General features: G+C 46.6%; 2 protein-coding genes and 1 long non-coding RNA gene across 3 annotated transcripts; 2 read left to right on the top strand and 1 right to left on the bottom strand.

Annotated features, from left to right (window-relative positions):
- Positions 1–1,832: 1,832 nt before the first annotated feature.
- LOC138638358 (uncharacterized) lies at positions 1,833–3,356 on the top strand. The gene is made up of 2 exons (XM_069727589.1): positions 1,833–1,939; positions 2,422–3,356. The coding sequence occupies exons 1-2, from the start codon at positions 1,934–1,936 to the stop codon at positions 3,220–3,222; spliced, it is 807 nt and encodes a 268-aa protein (XP_069583690.1). The 5' UTR covers positions 1,833–1,933; the 3' UTR covers positions 3,223–3,356.
- Positions 3,357–7,735: 4,379 nt separating this feature from the next.
- Positions 7,736–8,204, top strand: LOC138638357 (uncharacterized). The gene is made up of 2 exons (XR_011312489.1): positions 7,736–7,822; positions 8,014–8,204. It is a non-coding gene; the product is annotated as an uncharacterized lncRNA (long non-coding RNA).
- A 103-nt stretch (positions 8,205–8,307) lies between these two features.
- On the bottom strand, positions 8,308–11,003 carry LOC138638356 (uncharacterized). The gene is made up of 2 exons (XM_069727588.1): positions 9,391–11,003; positions 8,308–8,916 (listed from the first exon to the last, which is right to left on the bottom strand). Exons 1-2 carry the CDS (start codon positions 9,808–9,810, stop codon positions 8,389–8,391), a joined length of 948 nt encoding a protein of 315 aa, XP_069583689.1. The 5' UTR covers positions 9,811–11,003; the 3' UTR covers positions 8,308–8,388.
- Between the last annotated feature and the right edge of the window lie 12,382 nt (positions 11,004–23,385).

Below are 23,385 nucleotides of genomic sequence, written 5' to 3'. Positions count from 1 at the left end.
CTTAGAAGTGGTTAGTATAATGCCTCAGTTTCAGCCTCTGATTTCTTTATACTGTGCACACACAGGCCTAGACAAGCACTCTCTTCCTCCAATATGAAATGTCACAGAGCTGTGCAATGGCGTCAGTATGCCGAGCCGGACTGCGCATGTTCTTTTATAATACCTACTGATGTCAGATGGCCAGCCAATCGCAGTAATGCCACAACCAAGATAGCTACAGTATTGCAGTGATTCACAGGTAATCCCTGCATTCTTATTGGCTTCGTAACATGCACTAAGAATGCCGGGCTTCAAGTTTTACATCGAGCACCGCCCATTACGCATCGAGTAATGAGCACATCCGAGCACCATGATATTCAAGTGATAACCGAGTATCATTGAGCACATTTGCTCATTCATAGTTCTAATATATTCTGCACTGTTTTAGTTTACATTTTAGTTCATATTTTGCAGGAGTTCGTTATTCTTAGCTTAATATTTTCTGTACCTGTCTAAACGATCACATTTACAATTTAATATAGCACTTTCTTCTTCAGTACACTAGAGAAAGCACATTTTCTGTTTGATGATATTATCTATCTTTGTCTTTGTTCATGGCATATTTTCAACTTTAGCTGCAACATCAGTCACTGATTTTCTCTTGTCTCATCTAGTTCCTTTCTTTACGGTCACATTAACGCTGTTATACTTTGCCCCAAGACTTGTTCAGTGTTCTCTATTTTTCTCATTATTAAAATCAATTTTTAGGTATCTTCAGACATTTAGACCTTTATGGTACCGTCACACAGTGCAATTTTGATCGCTACGACGGCACGATTTGTGACGTTCGAGCGATATAGGTACGATATCGCAGCGTGTGACACGCTCCTGCGATCAGGGACCCCGCTGTGAATCGTACGTCGTAGCAGATCGTTTGAAACTTTCTTTCGTCGTCTAGTGTCCCGCTGTGGCGGCATGATCGCATGGTGTGACAAAGGTGTGCACGATATTGTATACGATGTAAAGGGCGGAGGAGCTGGCTACGTAGGAGCGCTGAATTCTCCACCTCCCGTGTGCTGATTGGGCGGTACAATACTGTGCGCTCATTCGACAAAGGACTATTGTTCCCAGCGGATAAAACCGGAGCTCTCGAGCGCGCTATTCATTTCTCTCTGTAGCACGTGCTGTGAACAGAACTCCTAAATTCGCTGGATTCCCTGGACTTTTAACTACTAGACTTTTACCGCAAAAGGTATGTATAACGCTACAGCGTAGCATATGTTGCGCTTCAACGGGGATAAACGTTGGAGTGTGGTTGATTGTTCCTTTGAGTAGGCCTGAGAACCTCAGGTACACAGCTGTTGCATGGCCCAATTAATTAATCCTTTTACAGATCGAGATGGTTGACTGCCCCATTTAATACCAGTAGTAACATATATAGTTATTAGATCAATGGTCAGAACATTGTTTTGTAAGCACGTGTATTTATTGTACGTTTGTTTTCTTTTTAGGAACTATGCTCACTTCCGATGAGAGTTCTGTTGTTGCTGCTGCCCTGGTGTTTGAGGCAGCACGTCTCCAAGAGGAGAGACGTCCTAAACGAAAACGTCGCATGTGGACCCGGAGCTGGCTGCAGAAAAGATCCACATTGTCACACATGGGTCTCATAAGAGAGTTACGTGACAATAACCCTCAAGATTTCCGAAACTACCTTCGGATGTCCGAGGAATCCTTCAAAATAATACTGTCTGCTGTTACGCCACTCATACAAAGGTGTGATACGCCGATGCGTGCAGCCGTGCCCGTGGAGGAAAGGTTGGCGGTGACACTGCGCTTCCTGGCAACAGGAAGGTCTCTTCAGGATTTGCAGTTTTCCGCAGCTGTTTCCAGACCTTTCCTGAGCGTTGTGATTCCGGAGACATGCGAGGCCATTGTGCAGAGCTTAAGGCATTATATGGAGGTACTACTATTTTTTTTTGGCTGCTGTGTTATGTCGATATATTATACTAGCTATTGAACCAGTTCTACGCCCTGATGGCGAGCATTTCTATAGGTATATGTTCTACATCCTATCATGTGCTGCTCCCATCCTGCGCCCCCATTCAGACATGTGCTGCTGTGATCCTGCGCCTCCGTTCTGACATGTGCTGCTACCATTTTGCGGCTCCATTCTGATATGTGCTGCTCCAACCCTGCGCCACCCTTTTTTATTTGCTGCTCCCAACGTAATTTTATTGATTCTATTATTTAGATATATTGTTTAGCACCCCCTCTGAGTCACCGAAGCCATCTGTAAAAAAAATGGCTGCCTGCATACTCTGTGTTGTTGACTTTGTTATACTAATCCATACTGCGCCTCAATCGCTGTAGGATGTCCACATGAGAGTGTATGTGCATAATATATTTGACCAAATTTGTACATGTTTCCTTCTCATCTTGCAGTTTCCCAAGACGGCGGATGACTGGAAGAGGATTGGTTCCGATTTTGATGAGCTGTGGCAGTTTCCAAACTGCGGTGGTGCATTAGATGGAAAGCATGTGCGCATCACGCAACCAGCCAACTCTGGATCATTTTTTTTCAACTACAAAGGATATTTCAGTGTGATCCTCATGGCCCTTGTCAATGCAAACTATGAGTTTGTCGATGTGGATGTTGGCATGAATGGTCGAGTCTCCGACGGTGGTGTTTTTGAACACACTTCATTTGGGGAAAGCTTGAGGAACAATGAACTGCTGTTGCCACTAAATGAAGACACAAAAGCAAACCTAAATTTTGTCTTCATCGCTGATGAAGCCTTCCCTCTTCATCCACATTTGCTGAAGCCATTTGCACAGAGAACACTCACACCGGAGCGCAGAATCTTTAATTACCGGTTGTCGAGGGCCCGTCGTGTGGTTGAAAATGCCTTTGGGATAATGGCAAATCGGTTTAGAGTGTTCCACACAGCTATCAACTTGAAGCTGCCGTCTATAGACATTGTGGTTTTGGCATGCTGTGTGCTCCATAATTTCCTGAGACGTCATGATACGAACTCCTATTCTCCTCCTTCGTTTATTGATGCAGTGGACGCACGAACCGGAGATATTGTGCCCGGGGAATGGCGTACACAACCTGAAAATTTTACAGCTCTTCAAGCTCTTGGATCTGGCAGACAGGCAGACGATGCAAGGGACTGTCGCGAAAAATACTGTCAGTACTTTAATGGTTCTGGAGCTGTACCGTGGCAGGATCGCGCCGTATAACATAAAAATTTGTTTTTTTGCTTTGCTGTCATATAAACCTCTCTAAATAACTTTAAATGTGATGCCTATACAATGGTGCTGTTAACCCTTATAGCTTGGTAAACATTAAAGAAAGAATGCGAAGATTTTTGGTTTTTTTTGTAACACTTCTTGGTTTTAAATTATTTTACAACAAAATATAACATAACCCCCCCACCAAAAAAAATATTATCTCCTGCCCAAGAGGTGTCGCAGCGTCACGCCCTGCTGCTCCACTTGACTCTGGAGGAGCGCTGCTGTCTGCTGCAGGAGCGCTGCTGTCCGCTCCAGTCGCAATTGTCTCGCCAGGAGCTCTCTTACGGTGGCCGTTTCTGTGGATAGAAGAGGTTGGAGAACCAACGTTGATTCCTCTGAAAATACATCTCGACCTCTGGGGCAGGACCTAATTTTCTGTGTTGTAAATTTCTATTTGGTCTGGCACCACAGGGCGATGTAAATTTTAATATATTTTACAGTTTTGGTTGTCTATGGTGACATCCAGCAGAAAACCACTCGCATTATCTTGATACTTACGGAGAAGGGACGCCGGTTCCTCATTGCCAGAACCAGAGCTGCTAATCTCCCATCCCAGCGATCTGGCCACTGCTGCAGCACCTAAAAGCAAATAATAACAGATCGGGTTAACTATGGAACACGCCGTTGGGAAGCGCTCGCAGTTTTGGTCACTTACGTATGTTAGCTTCTGGGGAGAATGCCGCGGACCCGGGGGAGGAAGAGGAGTGTCGAAAGGGAGGTGTTGAGGGTGGTGTAGGGGTGCGAGGCCGTCTGCTCTCTGGTGGTGGCGTGGTAGGCCGCTGGGTCATTACTGCGTCTGTAATGTATTCAAATATTTCCGCTACCCTCTTATGTCCCGTATGCAGTTGAAAAACTGTAATCTATGATTGTTAACTTACGTGACGTCACGGACTGTGGGCTCCCGCTGGTGGTGATGCTGTGGTGCTGCTGGCAATGGCAGGTACCTGTTGCCGCCGCTGTCTCTCTACACAGAAAGTTTACAAACGCAATCTTTAAAAACACATGTAGAGTGCTGCAGATCAAAGCTAACAATATACTGAAACATAAAATTTATATCACACTTCACAGGGGTGCGAGGGTGCATGGTCGCAACAGATGGTGGAGGTGTGGTAGGCCGCTGGGTCATTACTGCGTCTGTAATGTCTTCAAATATTTCAGGTACCCTGTTATGTCCCGTGTGATGTTAAAAAAAATGCAATAAATGATTGTGAACTTACGTGATGTCCCGGACTGTGGGCTCCCACTGGTGCCTGAAGATGGGGTACTGGTGGCAATGGTGGGTCTGACTTGCCGCCGCTGTCTCTCTACACCTAAAGTAAAGAATCACAATGTTTACACACAAATGTTGAGTGCTGCAGAGCAAAGCTTACAATATACTCAAACATAAAATCGAGATCACACTTTACAGGGGTGCGATACTCTGACATGTCTGTGGGCTCTGGGGTTCAATGGTCTTCCTGTCTTTGGAAAACGTATTATTTCATCTGTAGGCCAACCTCCTCCGTTAATATTTATGGGAAATTGAGAAAGTAAAAATTATGGACATCTTAATAATTTCAAGATGGAGGTTGAGATTAGGGAACCCGACAAGTTTTCTCACGGACAACGCATATTCTGCTTGGAGAATAACTAAATTGTACAAAAACGGGGCATGTGTTTTAATGCATTTGAGGTCACGTTGGCGACCATGAGCGCAAGACTCCCTCCCAAACCCCCCCCCCCTCCTGACAGCATGCATCTCCCAATCCCCCCATACTAGTACTTGCCTCGCCTTGCCTCCGCACGCAACTCCGCAAACATTTGTGGCGTTTTATAGCGGAGGTCAGCCCATTTTTTACGCAGCTGAAGCTGACTGCGGCAGACACCAAACCTCCTCTCCATCATTCTTGTTATTTGTCCAAGCACTTCTCGCTTGTGGATGTGTGGGTGGGCAGGGCGGCTCTCCAGACCCTCGTAATCCATGGCATCCATCTGGGAAATAAAAAAAAGGAGTTCTGGCTGCCCCAGAGGAGCAGAACGCATTCTCGCCGCCATTTTAGATGGAATGACCCTGAAGAGCAACGCCCAGAGGAGGAGCTGCGCTCCGCCGTCCTGCCGCGCCATTGGCATCGCAATAGCGTTGCCGTTTATGAACAGCGTCACATTTGTGATGACTGAGCGTTAAGAAAGGAACGCACATAGTAAATGCCGTTCGAAGTATCGTTATATAACGCCGGAGCGGCACGTTAAGTACGCTCGTGGTCTATGACGGCGTGATGACGTTACAGCGTTCCTGCGTGCCTGCCCTAGCTTGTTTTTGTCCCCTGACATCGTGATAATGGCTGCCAGTCGCCGTGGTCCACCTATGGGCATCCCAGAGCTCAAGTTCCTTATTGGAACAATGGATAGGATGCAGTATGAAACCACAGGGATGGTGCTGCACCGCAACCAGCACAAGGAGGAAGTTGTCCGTGTGGTGTCTGAGGGCCTCAGGAAGCGGTTTGGGATAACTCGGACCAAGGCCCAGATTGTTAAAAAATGGGGCGATCTCAAGTCGAAAAGGCCAGAGCGCCTGCAGGAGCTTCGCCAGGAGATTAGCAGAGGTTAGTACTCAGGTACCCAAAAGTATGTTGGACAGCTATGGGACAGTTTGAACGTTGCAGAGCCACTATGTGCCACAGCTATGGGACAGTTTGAACGTTGCAGAGCCACTATGTGCCACTGCTATGGGACAGTTTGAACGTTGCAGAGCCACTATGTGCCACTGCTATGGGACAGTTTGAACGTTGCAGAGCCACTATGTGCCACAGCTATGGGACAGTTTGAACGTTGCAGAGCCACTATGTGCCACAGCTATGGGACAGTTTCTACGTTGCAGAGCCACTATGTGCCACTGCTATGGGACAGTTTGAATGTTGCAGAGCCACTATGTGCCACAGCTATGGGACAGTTTGAACGTTGCAGAGCCACTATGTGCCACAGCTATGGGACAGTTTGAACGTTGCAGAGCCACTATGTGCCACAGCTATGGGACAGTTTGAACGTTGCTGAGCCACTATGTGCCACAGCTATGGGACAGTATGAACGGTGAAAAGTACTATGTGGCACAGCTAACTGCTGACCGAACTTTTTTTTTCCTTCACAGAGGCAAAGAGACAGCGCCGCCGTAGACACGAGGCATCACACACCGCTTCTGAAGTCCCAGAGCCCTCCGGGTCAAAGACAACTGATCCTAGTAGGTTCCCACAATAATGTGATTTGGATTTGGTTGCAGGTCCCCTCCTCCCCCCCCCCCGGCAGCCAGTGTTGCCATATATGCTGACAGACCTTTTTTTTTTTTTTTTCCCTTCACAGAGGCAAAGACACAGCACCACCGCCGCCACGAGGCATCCCGCACAGCCTCTTCTACATCTGTGCCCTCCGGGTCTACTCCTCCAGATCCTAGTAGGTTCCCACAATTATGTGATTTGGATTCAGTTGCAGGTCCCCTCTTCCCCCCCACCCCCTCCCCCGGCAGCCAGTGTTGCCATATATGCTGACAGACCTTTTTTTTTTTTTTTTCCCTTCACAGAGTCAAAGACACAGCACCACCGCCGCCACGAGGCATCCCGCCCAGCCTCTTCTGGCTCTGTGCCCTCAGGGTCCAATGTCCCGGAGCCCTCCGGGTCAACTCCTCCAGATCCTAGTAGGTTCCCACAATAATGTGATTTTGATTTTGTTTCTGGTCCCCTTCCCCCCCCCGGCAGCCAGTGTTGCCATATATGCTAACAGAACTTTTTAAAAAAAATTTTTTTTTTTTTTTCTTCACAGAGTCAAAGACACAGCACCACCGCCGCCACGAGGCATCCCGCCCAGCCTCTTCTGGCTCTGTGCCCTCCGGGTCAACTCCTCCAGATCCTAGTAGGTTCCCACAATTATGTGATTTGGATTTTGTTTCAGGTCCCCTTCCCCCCCCGGCAGCCAGTGTTGCCATATATGCTAACAGAACTTTTTTAAAAAAAATTTTTTTTTTTTTTCTTCACAGAGTCAAAGACACAGCACCACCGCCGCCACGAGGCATCCCGCCCAGCCTCTTCTGGCTCTGTGCCCTCAGGGTCCAATGTCCCGGAGCCCTCCGGGTCAACTCCTCCAGATCCTAGTAGGTTCCCACAATAATGTGATTTGGATTTTGTTTCTGGTCCCCTTCCCCCCCCCCGGCAGCCAGTGTTGCCATATATGCTAACAGAACTTTTTAAAAAAAATTTTTTTTTTTTTTTTCTTCACAGAGTCAAAGACACAGCACCACCGCCGCCACGAGGCATCCCGCCCAGCCTCTCCTGGATCTGTGCCCTCCGGGTCAACTCCTCCAGATCCCAGTAGGTTCCCACAATTATGTGATTTGGATTAAGTTGCAGGTCCCCTCTTAACACCCCCCCCCTCCCCCGGCAGCCACTGTTGCCATATATGCTGACAGACCTTGTTTTTTTTTTTTCCTTCACAGAGGCAAAGAGACAGCGCCGCCGCCGACAGCACGAGGCATTCAACAGCGACTCAGATCCAGAAGTGCCCTCCGTGCCTCAACATCCTAGTAGGTTCCCACAATTAAGTTATTTGGATTTTGTTGCAGGCCCACTCTTTCACCCCCAACCCAAACCCCCACCCTCCCCCCCTTCCCCCCCAAGTCAGTTTTGCTTATTTTTTTTATTTTTTTTCATTCACAGAAGCAAAGACACATCGGGAGACTACTGTGTTATTAATGTTATGTTTTTTGACCCACAGCTCTCGTCACTGTCAACAAGGAGGATATTGAAGCCGGCATAGACAAGTTACTCCACACTATGGCACATATTCAGGAGCAGCACAATGTGGCAATGGAGGAGCTGCAGAAGCTGCGGGACATGTGCCAGCAGTTGTAGGCGGGCCAATAATCCATTTTTTGTTGTTCCAATTAAAAGATTTTGTTAAACTTTCATTCGATTTTTTTTTTTAGTTAACTGTACATGAATTTGTTACGTTAATTTGTTCCCTCATACAGTGCTGTGATTGAGACACACCAATCAAAAAGTAGTGATAGAATTTATAATAAAAGCTTTTATTTAAAACATTATTTTAACAAGACAATAAAAAAAAAGGAATGTAAAAGTAGTTAGGAAATCACAAATTATGATACGACGATTGTTCCGGCTGAAAATTTTGGTGCCTGATGGGCGAAGCCATATGTAAAGGTATTGGTGTGTAGGAGTTATTAGGGGGTGGCTGGCCGAAGTGGGAAACGTGAGGATTGTGTCGCATCGATGTCTGACCCTGTGACCAACCATTGTAATTTGATGGCTCTGTCCGCTGTATTGGCCGGGAAGAGACCAAACAAGTGTTCTTGTCCAAATCGCCATCAGTACCCTTGTTTACTGCTTCCAGAATCAGACGCTCTGCTAGTATTCTTTGGTTGTCGTCCATTTTTGCCAGTTTGTCAACCACATAGTGTCCAAACCCCTCTAACGCAGGGCTAACATTTCTTGTCAACACCTTCTTTGCCAGGCTCAATAGTTCATTTGAGGCGTCTGAGGTGGCTTTCCGTTTTCTTGGACCTTGCCTCGATTGACTCCTGGCAGGTGCAGCCTCCACTAAATCTGTTGTTGTGCAGTCCTGTGAACAGTCAAGTGTACTCTCCTGCGCACTGTCATCCTGGGGGGGGGGGAAAAAAAAAAAGTTATGAACCCGGCAACAAAAAGTAGTACCACCATAACCGCATCCAAACTATATATTCGTAGTAGGTAACAAAAAGATTATAATATATTTGATGCTTAGTAATATTCTTTAACCCTCCCTTTTATTGAATACTTTGAACTACACTGTTCTGACTGCTATGGGAACCTGACCAATATTTTATAGTCTAAATAGTCTCAACAAGAGTACATCGGCAGCTTGAAGCGATACTATTTTCTATATTGCTTAGATGGTATGGTTTACATATATCTCCATTTCATACATATTAAGTTCCCCTTATAATACTTGACTGCAACAGGGTTACTTATGTGTACATGTTTTTGTAACAACTTTAAACTGATGTGATAATCAGAAGTATAAAACCTAAAATGCAGAGAAAAATTATGTAATTATAGGACACATTGGTGAACTTTCGTCCAAAGAGCTACTTACTTGTTGCCCTTGTGACTCCTGCTCGGCGTGGTTCTCCGAAACTATTGGTTCCACAGGTGCCAACAATCGAAGACACGTTGAAGTCCGTGGCACCTCTTGGTCCCTCAGAAAATTAAGATGCTCAAAATACCACAGTTTTGGCACATAAACTTCTTCAGTGGAAGCTCCGGACCTTGTAGTCTGAAGAACCTTGTTCAGCTCCTTCCTCCAGACCGTGCGGAGCGCCTGGATTTTCTTTTTAATAACTGCTTCGTTAGCTGCCTCATCTGGTGCCTGACGATTGTAAAGCTCAATGAGCTGTAAGTAACCCTCCCTCCTCTTTTCCCTGTTACAATACTCAGGAGATTTTATTTTCCAGAGGCAGGGAAAAGACTGATAAATCTCGATGAAATCCCTGATGAACTCCACACGATTTGACATCTAAAAAGTAATTATAAAAAAAAATTACATGGTTGACAAAGAGTCCTATTAACAATACTTTTGCCAGTGTGCCAAACGCTTAACAACAGCAGCCACACAAAGCGCTCATGCCTACCATCGCTTCTTCCATCTGCCACGCCATAGGCCACCATAACCCAAAACAGTGTACCGCCCGCTTCCCTACAGCAGCCACACAAAGCGCTCATGGTGACCATACATTGTACCATCTGCCACGCTCTAGCTCAACAGACACAACCGGTCATAAGCAGTCACAACAGCGTACCATCCGCATCGCTTCAGCGGTGGAACGAAGCGGTCATGCCGAACAAACTGAGTTCCATCTACCACGCTGTAGCCCACCAGTCACGACCAGTCACGACCAGTCACAACAGCGTACCATCCGCATCGCTTCTTCCATCTGCCGCGCCATAGGCCACCATAACCCAAAACAGTGTACCGCCCGCTTCCCTACAGCAGCCACACAAAGCGCTCATGGTGACCATACATTGTACCATCTGCCACGCTGTAGCGCAACAGACACAACCGGTCATAAGCAGTCACAACAGCGTACCATCCGCATCGCTTCAGCGGTGGAACGAAGCGGTCATGCCGAACAAACTGAGTTCCATCTACCACGCTGTAGCCCACCAGTCACGACCAGTCACGACCAGTCACAACAGCGTACCATCCGCATCGCTTCTTCCATCTGCCGCGCCATAGGCCACCATAACCCAAAACAGTGTACCGCCCGCTTCCCTACAGCAGCCACACAAAGCGCTCATGGTGACCATACATTGTACCATCTGCCACGCTGTAGCGCAACAGACACAACCGGTCATAAGCAGTCACAACAGCGTACCATCCGCATCGTTTCAGCGGCGGAACGAAGCGGTCATGCCGAACAAACTGAGTTCCATCTACCACGCTGTAGCCCACCAGTCACGACCAGTCACGACCAGTCACAACAGCATACCATCCGCATCGCTTCTTCCATCTGCCGCGCCATAGGCCACCATAACCCAAAACAGTGTACCGCCCGCTTCCCTACAGCAGCCACACAAAGCGCTCATGGTGACCATACATTGTACCATCTGCCACGCTGTAGCGCAACAGACACAACCGGTCATAAGCAGTCACAACAGCGTACCATCCGCATCGCTTCAGCGGTGGAACGAAGCGGTCATGCCGAACAAACTGAGTTCCATCTACCACGCTGTAGCCCACCAGTCACAACAAAGCACAACAGCGTACCATCTGCCACATTGTAGCCCTCCAGTCACAACAGTGTACCATCCACTTCGCTTCAGCGGTGGAACGAAGCACTCATGCCGTCCATACAGCGTTCCATCCACCACGCCCAAGCGGTTTACATACCTCGAAGCAGCGGTGCAAAGCGTGGTATATTCAGCGAGGTACAAAATTCCGATGTCCAGGTCCACCAAGTGTCCAAGTACGAAGTGAAGAAAGGAAATTTTGAAAGCAGTGAAGTGGCATTGGGAACAATAGCGCTCAGGTGACAAATTTTCCAACCAATTGTGTGCACAGAACCTTTGGCCTATCACCACACTAACTAGTGGCACAACACGCCCCTTGTGAACAACGTCACGCACAGATTATGCAAAATTTGCTCTGAATCGTCGTGTGTGACACGACCGTACGACTGTCCCATACGACTTCTACATCGCAAATACGTCATGAATTTATCGCTTCAGCGTCGTGCATCGTGTAGTGTGACCGCAGTCTACGATGTTTGAAACGATAATTAAGCGACGATGCAACGTCACAAATCGTGCCGTCGTAGCGATCTAAATTGCACTGTGTGACGGTACCTAACACAAACCCTAACCCTAGGGATTAGGGTTGAGCGAAACGGGTCGAACATTTTCAAAAGTCGCCGACTTTTGGCTAAGTCGGGGTTTCATGAAACCCGATCCGACCCCTGTGCGGGGTCGGCCATGCGGTACGCGACTTTCGCGCCAAAGTCGCGTTTCAATGACGCGAAAAGCGCCATTTCTCAGCCAATGAAGGTAAACGCAGAGTGTGGGCAGCGTGATGACATAGGTCCTGGTCCCCACCATCTTAGAGAAGGGCATTGCAGTGATTGGCTTGCTGTCTGCGACGTCACAGGGGCTATAAAGAGGCGTTCCCGCCGACCGCCATCTTACTGCTGCTGATCTGAGCTTAGGGAGAGGTTGCTGCCGCTTTGTCAGAAGCAGGGATAGCGTTAGGCAGGGTCCATTAACCACAAAACCGCTTGGGCTGCAGCGATTTGCACTGTCCAACACCACCCTCGGTGTGCAGGGACAGTGGAAGTTTTTTTTTTTTTTTTTTTTTTTCCCCTCAGCGCTGTAGCTCATTGGGCTGCCCTAGAAGGCTCCCTGATAGCTGCATTGCTGTGTGTACGCCGCTGTGCAAACCAACTGCTTTTTTCAAAGCACAAATCCTCTTGTTCCTTCCTTTCTGCACAGCTATCTTTTTTGTTTGTCCACACTTTTTATTTCATTTGTGCATCAGTCCACTCCTTATTGCTGCCTGCCATACCTGGCTGAGATTACTGCAGGCAGGGAGATAGTAGCTGCCTGCCATACCTGGCTGAGATTACTGCAGGCAGGGAGATAGTAATTGTAGGACATTCCCTGTTTTTTTTTTTTTTTTTTTTTTTGGTGGGAGATTAAGATTGGCAATTTGGCATTTCTGCTAGAGTGCCATCCCTGTGTGTGCCATCTCTCTCACATAGTGGGCCATAGAAAGCCTTTTCATTTTTCTGTATTTTTTTTTGTGGGGTGTATAAATTCTCCCTGATAAAAATACAGTGGGAGATTAATATTGGCCTTTGGGCTTGTGTGCCAGTCCTGAGTGTGCCATCTCTCTCACAAATAGTGGGCCATAGAAAGCCTATTTTATTTTTTTTTGGGTTTTATAAATTCTCCCTGAAAAAAAGGGAGATTAATATTGGCCTCTGGGCTTGTGTGCCAGTCCTGAGCGTGCCATCTGTGCCAGCCCTGAGCGTGCCATCTCTCTCACAAATAGTGGGCCATAGAAAGCCTATTTAATTTTTTTTTTTTGTTTTATAAATTTTCCCTGAAAAAAGGGAGATTAATATTGGCCTCTGGGCTTGTGTGCCAGTTGTGAGCGTGCCATCTGTGCCAGTCCTGAGCGTGCCATCTCTCTCACAAATAGTGGGCCATAGAAAGCCTATTTAATTTTTTTTTTGGTTTTATAAATTTTCCCTGAAAAAAGGGAGATTAATATTGGCCTCTGGGCTTGTGTGCCAGTTGTGAGCGTGCCATCTGTGCCAGTCCTGAGCGTGCCATCTCTCTCACAAATAGTGGGCCATAGAAAGCCTATTTAAATATTTTTTTTGGTTTTATAAATTCTCCCAGAAAAAATGGGAGATTAATATTGGCCTCTGGGCTTCTGTGCCAGTCCTGAGCGTGCCATCTGTGCCAGTCCTGAGCGTCCCATCTCTCTCACAAATAGTGGGCCATAGAAAGCCTATTTTTTTTTTTTTTTGGGTTTTAGAAATTCTCCCTGGAAAAAAAAAGGGAGATTAATATTGCCCTTTGGGCTTGTGTGCCAGTACTAAGCGTTCCATCTCTCTCTCTCTCTCAGTCAGTGGGCCATAGAACGCCTATTTTTGGTTTTATTTGTTTTCTAAATTCTCCCTGAAAAAATCATTTTATTTTATTTGGTTTCTAAATTCTTCCTGATAAAATCATATTTTTTTTATTATTTTTTTTTCTAAAGTCTCCCTGAAAAAAAAAAAAAAAAAACAGTGGGAGATTAATATTGGCCTTTCTGCTTGTGTGCCAGTCTTGACTCCTGGGTGCGTCATCTCTCAGTCAGTGGGCCATAGAACGCCTATTTTTGGTTTTATTTGTTTTATAAATTCTCCCTGAAAAAATCATTTTATTTTATTTGGTTTCTAAATTCTTCCTGATAAAATCATATTTTTTTTATTATTTTTTTTTTCTAAAGTCTCCCTGAAAAAAAAAAAAAAAAAAAAACAACCAAAAAAAACAGTGGGAGATTAATATTGGCCTTTCTGCTTGTGTGCCAGTCTTGACTCCTGGGTGTGCCATCTCTCTCTCTCTCTCTCTCTCTCTCTCTCTCTCTCCAATTGTGGTCCATAGAAAGCCTATATTTTTTTTCCTTGATTTGGGTTCTAAAATCTACCAGAGAAAATAACTACATCAATCATTGGTAGAAAAATATTTGCCTCTGGGTTTGTGTGCCACTCCTGACTCCTGTGTGCGTCATCTCTCAGTCAGTGGGCCATAGAACGCCTATTTTTGTTTTTATTTGTTTTATAAATTCTCCCTGAAAAAATCATTTTATTTTATTTGGTTTCTAAATTCTTCCTGATAAAATCATATTTTTTTTATTATTTTTTTTTCTAAAGTCTCCCTGAAAAAAAAAAAAAAAACAAACAAAAAAAACAGTGGGAGATTAATATTGGCCTTTCTGCTTGTGTGCCAGTCTTGACTCCTGGGTGTGCCATCTCTCTCTCTCTCTCTCTCTCTCTCTCCAATTGTGGTCCATAGAAAGCCTATATTTTTTTTCCTTGATTTGGGTTCCAAAATCTACCAGAGAAAATAACTACATCAATCATTGGTAGAAAAATATTGGCCTCTGGGCTTGTGTGCCACTCCTGACTCCTGTGTGCGTCATCTCTCAGTCAGTGGGCCATAGAACGCCTATTTTTGTTTTTATTTGTTTTATAAATTCTCCCTGAAAAAATAATTTTATTTTATTTGGTTTCTAAATTCTTCCTGATAAAATCATATTTTTTTTATTATTTTTTTTTCTAAAGTCTCCCTGAAAAAAAAAAAAAAAAAACAAACCCCCCAAAAAAATGGGAGATTAATATTGGCCTTTCTGCTTGTGTGCCAGTCTTGACTCCTGGGTGTGCCATCTCTCTCTCTCTCTCTCTCTCTCTCTCTCTCTCCAATTGTGGTCCATAGAAAGCCTATATTTTTTTTCCTTGATTTGGGTTCCAAAATCTACCAGAGAAAATAACTCCATCAATCATTGGTAGAAAAATATTGGCCTCTGGGCTTGTGTGCCACTCCTGATTCCTGTGTGCGTCATCTCACTCAGTGGCCCATAGAAAGCATATAGTTTGTTACATTTGTTTTCTAAATTCTCCCTGCAAAAATCTATTTTTTTTTTTTTGGGGGGTTTCTAAAGTGTTCCTGAAAAAAATAAAAATAAAAAAAAAATAATAGTGTGACATTAATATTAACATTTGTGCTTCAGTGACAGTCCTGCGTGTGGGGCATCTCTCTAATTTGCAGCCACCAAAAAAAGAGTGTGTAACATTGGGCCTGATTTTCGCTGTGGTCTCACCAACCTGTAAAGGGGTAGCTAAATCATACTGAAGTTATAGCTCACCGTGTAAGTTGTGTGACTGCAACAAATAACGTTAGTTTGGTTACGTTTTTAAAACAATGAGGAAGTCTAGTGGAAGAGGTCGTGGCCGGGGGCGTTCATTGTCAGCTGGTAATGAGGGTAGTGGTAGTGGTGGAGCATCAGGTGGTCGTGGGGAAAAAAATATTGCACCTAAGTCTGGAGCTGTGGAGCCAGGTTCGTCGTCCGGCTACACAAGGCCTCGAACGCTCCCTTTTCTGGGATTAGGAAAACCGCTTTTAAAGCCGGAGCAGCAAGAGCAAGTTTTGGCTTATCTTGCTGACTCAGCCTCTAGCTCTTTTGCCTCCTCTCGTGAAACTGGTAAAAGTAAAAGCAGCGCGTCGTTAGTGGATGTTCACGGTCAGGGACAAGTCACTTCCTTGTCCTCTTCAGCAAAAACAACAACAGAGAAGAATGCAGCAGGCGACACAACGGGTTACTCCATGGAGCTCTTTACACATACCGTCCCTGGCTTAGAAAGTGAAGCAGTTAACAGTCCATGCCCATTACAAATTGAATCTGACATGGAGTGCACTGACGCACAGCCACAGCCAGACTACTATGCTGGTCCTTTGACTCAGACCACAACATTGCCCTCGCAGGGTGCTGATCAAGAATCAGACCCTGATGAGACTATGTTGCCCCATCACGAACGCTATACCACCGAACGACACGGTGACACAGACGAAGTTGCGCAGGAGGTACAAGAAGAGTTATTAGATGACCCAGTTCTTGACCCCGATTGGCAGCCATTGGGGGAACAGGGTGCAGGCGGCAGCAGTTCTGAAGCAGAGGAGGAGGAGGGGCCGCAGCAGGCATCAACATCGCCACAGGTTCCATCTGCCGGGCCCGTATCTTGCCCAAAACGCGTGGCAAAGCCAAAACCTGGTGGAGGACAGCGTGGCCATCCGGTTAAAGCTCAGTCTGCAATGCCTGAAAAGGTATCCGATGCTAGAAAGAGTGCAGTCTGGCATTTTTTTAAACAACATCCAATTGATCAGCGCAAAGTCATCTGTCAAAAATGTTCTACTTCCTTAAGCAGAGGTCAGAATCTGAAAAGTCTCAATACTAGTTGCATGCATAGACATTTGACCACCATGCATTTGAAAGCTTGGACTAACTACCAAACGTCCCTTAAGGTTGTTGCACCCTCGGCCAATGAAGCTAGTCATCAACGCAACATCCCTTCCGGCAGTGTAGGACCACCATTTAGCGCACCACCTGCTGTATCTGTGCAGGTATCTTTGCCAGGCCAAAGCAGTCAGGGTCAGGGAATCACCAGTTTCGTAGTAGGAAACACTGCATCTAGGGCACCGGCGGCAACAATACCATCTCCCACCGTCTCTCAGTCTGCCATGTCCACCGGCACCCCCTGCTAGTTCCACGATCTCCAGCTCTCCAGTCCAGCTCACCCTACATGAGACTATGGTTAGAAAAAGGAAATACTTAGCCTCGCATCCGCGTACACAGGGTTTGAACGCCCACATAGCTAGACTAATCTCGTTAGAGATGATGCCCTACCGGTTAGTTGAAAGCGAAGCTTTCAAAGACCTGATGGACTACGCTGTACCACGCTACGAGCTACCCAGTCGACACTTTTTTTCCAGAAAAGCCATCCCAGCCCTCCACCAGCATGTTAAAGAGCGCGTCGTCCATGCACTCAGGCAATCTGTGAGCACAAAGGTGCACCTGACAACAGATGCATGGACCAGTAGGCATGGCCAGGGACGTTACGTGTCCATCACGGCACACTGGGTAAATGTGGTGGATTCAGGGTCCACAGGGGACAGCAAGTTTGGGACAGTTCTGCCTAGCCCACGGTCTAGTAAACAGTTGTCTGTAGCCGTTCGCACCCCCTCCTCCTCCTCCTCCTCCTCGTCCTCCTGCAGAAGCAAGAGCTCGTCCACAGACCGCAGTCGCACAAACACTCCATCCGCACCTGCCACTGTTGCACACCAGGTCTCCCATTATGGGGCAGCTACTGGCATACGTCAGCAGGCTGTATTGGCTATGAAGTGTTTGGGCGACAATAGACACACTGCGGAAGTTCTGTCCGAGTTCTTGCAGCAAGAAACGCAGTCGTGGCTGGGCACTGTAGATCTTGAGGCAGGCAAGGTAGTGAGTGATAACGGAAGGAATTTCATGGCTGCCATCTCCCTTTCCCAACTGAAACACATTCCTTGCCTGGCTCACACCTTAAACCTGGTGGTGCAGTGCTTCCTGAAAAGTTATCCGGGGTTATCCGACCTGCTCCTCAAAGTGCGTGGACTTTGCGCACATATCCGCCGTTCGCCTGTACACTCCAGCCGTATGCAGACCTATCAGCGTTCTTTGAACCTTCCCCAGCATCGCCTAATCATAGACGTTGCAACAAGGTGGAACTCAACACTGCACATGCTTCAGAGACTGTGCGAACAGAGGCGGGCTGTTATGTTTTTGTGGGAGGATACACATACACGGGCAGGCAGTAGGATGGCAGACATGGAGTTGTCAGGTGTGCAGTGGTCGAAGATTCAAGACATGTGTCAAGTCCTTCAGTGTTTTGAGGAATGCACACGGCTGGTTAGTGCAGACAACGCCATAATAAGCATGAGCATCCCCCTAATGCGTCTGCTGATGCAAAGTTTGACGCACATAAAGGATCAGGCGTCTGCACCAGAGGAAGAGGAAAGCCTTGATGACAGTCAGCGATTGTCTGGTCAGGGCAGTGTACATGACGAGGTACCGGGCGAAGAGGAGGTGGAGGATGAGGAGGATGATGGGGATGAGTATATTTTTAATGAGGAAGCTTTCCCGGGGGCACGGGAAATTGGTGGCGTGGCAAGGCCGGGTTCTGGTTTTTTGAGGGACACAAGTGACGTAGATTTGCCTGCAACTGCCCCTCAACCAAGCACAACCGCAGATTTGACAACGGGAACTTTGGCCCACATGGCGGATTATGCCTTGCGTATCCTCAAAAGGGACACACGCATTACAAAAATGATGAACGATGACGATTACTGGTTGGCCTGCCTCCTTGATCCTCGCTATAAAGGCAAATTGCAAAATATTATGCCACATGAGAACTTGGAACTAATATTAGCAACAAAACAATCAACTCTTGTTGACCGTTTGCTTCTGGCATTCCCTGCACACAGCGCCCGTGATCGTTCTCACACGAGCTCCAGGGGCCAGCAGACCAGAGGTGTTAGAGGGGCAGAAATCAGAAGTGGCGTTGGCCAGAGGGGTTTTCTGACCAGGTTGTGGAGTGATTTTTCTATGACCGCAGACAGGACAGGTACTGCAGCATCAATTCAAAGTGACAGGAGACAACATTTGTCCAGTATGGTTACAAACTATTTTTCATCCCTTATCGACGTTCTCCCTCAACCGTCATTCCCATTTGATTACTGGGCATCCAAATTAGACACCTGGCCAGAATTGGCAGAATATGCATTGCAGGAGCTTGCTTGCCCGGCAGCTAGTGTCCTATCAGAAAGAGTATTCAGTGCTGCAGGTTCAATACTAACAGAAAAAAGGACTCGTCTGGCTACCCAAAATGTAGATGATCTAACCTTCATTAAAATGAACCACAACTGGATTTCAAAATCTTTTGCCCCACCCTGCCCGGCTGACACCTAGCTTTCCTATGAAAAGGTCTTGCCTGTGGACTATTCTGAATGACTTTTCCAATCTCGTAATTTTCTTCACCTGATTGTCCAGCATACGACATGTTTCCACCTCACGAAATGGCCAAACTCCCCACACGGGGCCGTGCTATCGCCACTTTGCGCTTGGACCCTTGAGAGTGCTGTTTGTCTGAAGAGGTGGGTGTGGCCGCTTTTGGTCGACGGCACTGCCACTGGGTCCCTCATAGTACAATAAAGTGTCTCTGGCGGTGGTGGTGCGCACCCAACGTCAGACACACCGTTGTAATATGAGGGGCCCTGTGCCTGTACCGCCGGCCACAAGACAGTTCTCCCCCCCAGCTCAAACAGTGCTCTACCACTAGCAAAATTATCTCTCACAGCTTCACCAATGTGTAGTCTAGGCGCTGACATCCTTCAATGCCTGGCACTGACAATACCATTGTTTTGACATTTTTGTTATGTTAGGCCTTCGAAGCCTGTCTGCGGTCCCTTCTTTCTACAACTACTACACTGACCAGGCCACTGCTGGCCGTGTTACCCTGGAACCAATTTAAAAGTGCCTACAGCCAGCCCAAGTTTGTTATGTTAGGCCTTGGAAGCCTGTCTGCGGTCACTCCTTCCACTAGACTTCCACTGACCATACACTGCTGCCCATGTACCCCTGGAACAAATTTAAAAGTGCCTACAGCCAGCCCAAGTTTGTTATGTTAGGCCTTCGAAGCCTGTCTGCGTCCCGTTCTTTCAACTACAACTACACTGACCAGGCCACTGATGGCCGTGTTCCCTTGGAACCAATTTTAACTTGCCTACAGCCAGCCCTATGTTATTATGTTAGGCCTTCGAAGCCTGTCTGCGTCCTGTTCTTTCAACTACAACTACACTGACCAGGCCACTGATGGCCGTGTTCCCCTGGAACCAATTTTAACTTGCCTACAGCCAGCCCAATGTTAGGCCTTTGATGCCTGTCTGCCGTCACTCCTTCCACTAGGCCTCCACTGACCTGTCTATTGCTGCCCGTGTACCCCTTGAACCAACATCATTAAATATAAAAAAAATTAATTTGATTATAAAAAATAAGATCGTGTTGAGATCTCAAATGCAGACATTTTAACAATCAAAACAAACACACAACAAATATCTGGAACTGTACTACAAAGGTCCAACAGCTACAATTTCTTTCTCCTGCAAGAAGTTAACTGAAAGTTTTTTGGAGTTGTTAACACAGATATGGCATCCACCGAGTGTTGTCCTGTCGCGTCTCCTTTAAATTATTTCCAATAAGATGTTAAACTATTAATTTAATAAAATCAATAATTAAAAAAATAATTGAGTAAGTCAAAAGCACATTGCAAATAAACATTAATTACAAATCAAGAAGCATGGCGCGTCCGAGGGTGAGTAGATACCGAATAAGAATATAATCACCCTCGGACGCGCAATGCTTATTTACAACAGCCTTCCTTCCTAAGAATCAGCCCTTCCGTGGTGTAGAGAGAGGTTGTGTTACACTCCAAGGTGTTCCCCAGGTTGCCTTTCCTGAGCTTCGATCTTCCGGCTCTCGTTTAGTAGCTGTTGGAAACTACGCTGCATTAGGCCTACTAATTGTGTATGGGTGAAACAGTGGCGCATCTGCGGTCCCTCCTTCCACTAGGCCTCCACTGACCTGTCTACTGCGGCCCGTGTACCCCTTGAACCAACCTAATAAAATATTTAAAAAATTAATTTGATTATAAAAAATAAGATCGTGTTGAGATCTCAAATGCAGACATTTTAACAATCAAAACAAACACACAACAAATATCTGGAACTGTACTACAAAGGTCCAACAGCTACAATTTCTTTCTCCTGCAAGAAGTTAACTGAAAGTTTTTTGGAGTTGTTAACACAGATATGGCATCCACCGAGTGTTGTCCTGTCGCGTCTCCTTTAAATTATTTCCAATAAGATGTTAAACTATTAATTTAATAAAATCAATAATTAAAAAAATAATTGAGTAAGTCAAAAGCACATTGCAAATAAACATTAATTACAAATCAAGAAGCATGGCGCGTCCGAGGGTGAGTAGATACCGAATAAGAATATAATCACCCTCGGACGCGCAATGCTTATTTACAACAGCCTTCCTTCCTAAGAATCAGCCCTTTCGTGGTGTAGAGAGAGGTTGTGTTACACTCCAAGGTGTTCCCCGGGTTGCCTTTCATGAGCTTCGATCTTCCGGCTCTCGTTTAGTAGTTGGTGGAAACTACGCTGCATTAGGCCTACAAATTTGGTATGGGGTGTAGAGACAGGTTGTGTTACACTCCAAGGTTTTCACCAGGTAGCCTTTCCTGAGCTTCGATCTTCATGCTCTCGTTTAGTAGGTGTCGGAAAGTAGGCTGCATTAGGCCTACAAATTGGGTATGGGGTGGAGAGAGATGGTGTGTTACACTCCAAGGTGTTCCCCAGGTTTCCTTGCCATTGCTTCGGTCTTCCGACTCTCGTTTAGTAGTTGTAGAAAAGTACACAGCATTAGGCCTACAAAATGGGTATGGGGTGGAGAGAGATGGTGTGTTACACTCCAAGGTGTTCCCCAGGTTGCCTTTCCTGAGCTTCGATCTTCATGCTCTCGTTTAGTAGGTGTCGGAAAGTAGGCTGCATTAGGCCTACAAATTGGGTATGGGGTGGAGAGAGATGGTGTGTTACACTCCAAGGTGTTCCCCAGGTTTCCTTGCCATTGCTTCGGTCTTCCGACTCTCGTTTAGTAGTTGTAGAAAAGTACACAGCATTAGGCCTACAAAATGGGTATGGGGTGGAGAGAGATGGTGTGTTACACTCCAAGGTGTTCCCCAGGTTGCCTTTCCTGAGCTTCGATCTTCATGCTCTCGTTTAGTAGGTGTCGGAAAGTAGGCTGCATTAGGCCTACAAATTGGGTATGGGGTGGAGAGAGATGGTGTGTTACACTCCAAGGTGTTCCCCAGGTTTCCTTGCCATTGCTTCGGTCTTCCGACTCTCGTTTAGTAGTTGTAGAAAAGTACACAGCATTAGGCCTACAAAATGGGTATGGGGTGGAGAGAGATGGTGTGTTACACTCCAAGGTGTTCCCCAGGTTGCCTTTCCTGAGCTTCGATCTTCATGCTCTCGTTTAGTAGGTGTCGGAAAGTAGGCTGCATTAGGCCTAAAAAATGGGGAATGGGGTGGAGAGAGATGGTGTGTTACACTCCAAGGTGTTCCCCAGGTTTCCTTGCCATTGCTTCGGTCTTCCGACTCTCGTTTAGTAGTTGTAGAAAAGTACACTGCATTAGGCCTAAAAAATGGGTATGGGGTGGAGAGAGATGGTGTGTTACACTCCAAGGTGTTCCCCAGGTTGCCTTTCCTGAGCTTCGATCTTCATGCTCTCGTTTAGTAGGTGTCGGAAAGTAGGCTGCATTAGGCCTACAAATTGGGTATGGGGTGGAGAGAGATGGTGTGTTACACTCCAAGGTGTTCCCCAGGTTTCCTTGCCATTGCTTCGGTCTTCCGACTCTCGTTTAGTAGTTGTAGAAAAGTACACAGCATTAGGCCTACAAAATGGGTATGGGGTGGAGAGAGATGGTGTGTTACACTCCAAGGTGTTCCCCAGGTTGCCTTTCCTGAGCTTCTATCTTCAGGCTCTCATTAAATTGTGGTTAAATGGAACAACTGCATTTGGCGTACTAGTTGGTTTGGGGCCTACTATCGGTGTCTGCCACTCCTTGCTGTTCTCCTGGTTTCCTGTCCTGAAATACCATTTTCAGCCTCTCGTTAAGTAGTTGTTAATGTTAGACTGCATTTGGCCTACTAGTTGGGTTGGGGCCTACTATCGGTGTCTGCCACTCCTTGCTGTTCTCCTCCACTGAACAAAGCTGTGCCGCCTGTTTACTACGGTTGCCAATTTTGAACTGCATTTCGACTACTTACTGATTTGGCCCTACTCTCTGTGTCAGCCTCTCATTCCAGTTGTCCTCCACTGCAATGCCCCCTGGTTATTCCTGTGTTACCAATTTTGAACTGCATTTAGCCCACTTTCTTCTTTGGGCCTATATCTGTGTTTCCACTTCATCGTGCCCATTGCCCAGCCAGTGATAGATGAGTCTGCTGGTACATTGACCCATAACGCAACATTCCCCGTGCACGCTACACAACAACATTGTGACCCTGCTGAAAGTCAGGTTGCTCTTCCCGCATACCATACCACCTTACACGGGGACAAAGAGGAAGGTGCAGATGAAAGTGCAGGTTCCTTCATCAGGTGGGGGGAGGAATACTAGTTGGCGACGTCACTGGCACAGGGCCTCTCATAGTACGCAAAAGTGTTGCTGCCGGTGGGAGGCGCCCCCGCCGTGCAAACACACCGCTGTACTTTGAGGGGCCCTGTGCCAGTGCCAATGCCAACGAGTGGGCCCCCCCTGCTTGCTCAGGTTCACAGCACTTGCAAAGTTGAAATACTTACCTCTCCCTGCTCCACTGCCGTGACGTGGTCCAGATTTCCTGGGCCCACTAATTACTTGAACCAGCCCTACCCCCCACAACTTTAGCCAAA

The sequence above is a fragment of the Ranitomeya imitator genome, chromosome 5 (genome assembly GCF_032444005.1).
Source record: "Ranitomeya imitator isolate aRanImi1 chromosome 5, aRanImi1.pri, whole genome shotgun sequence".
Classification (NCBI taxonomy): domain Eukaryota; kingdom Metazoa; phylum Chordata; class Amphibia; order Anura; family Dendrobatidae; genus Ranitomeya; species Ranitomeya imitator.
Note: the sequence above shows the minus strand (reverse complement) of the source record. Positions and strands in the feature narration are given on the sequence as shown.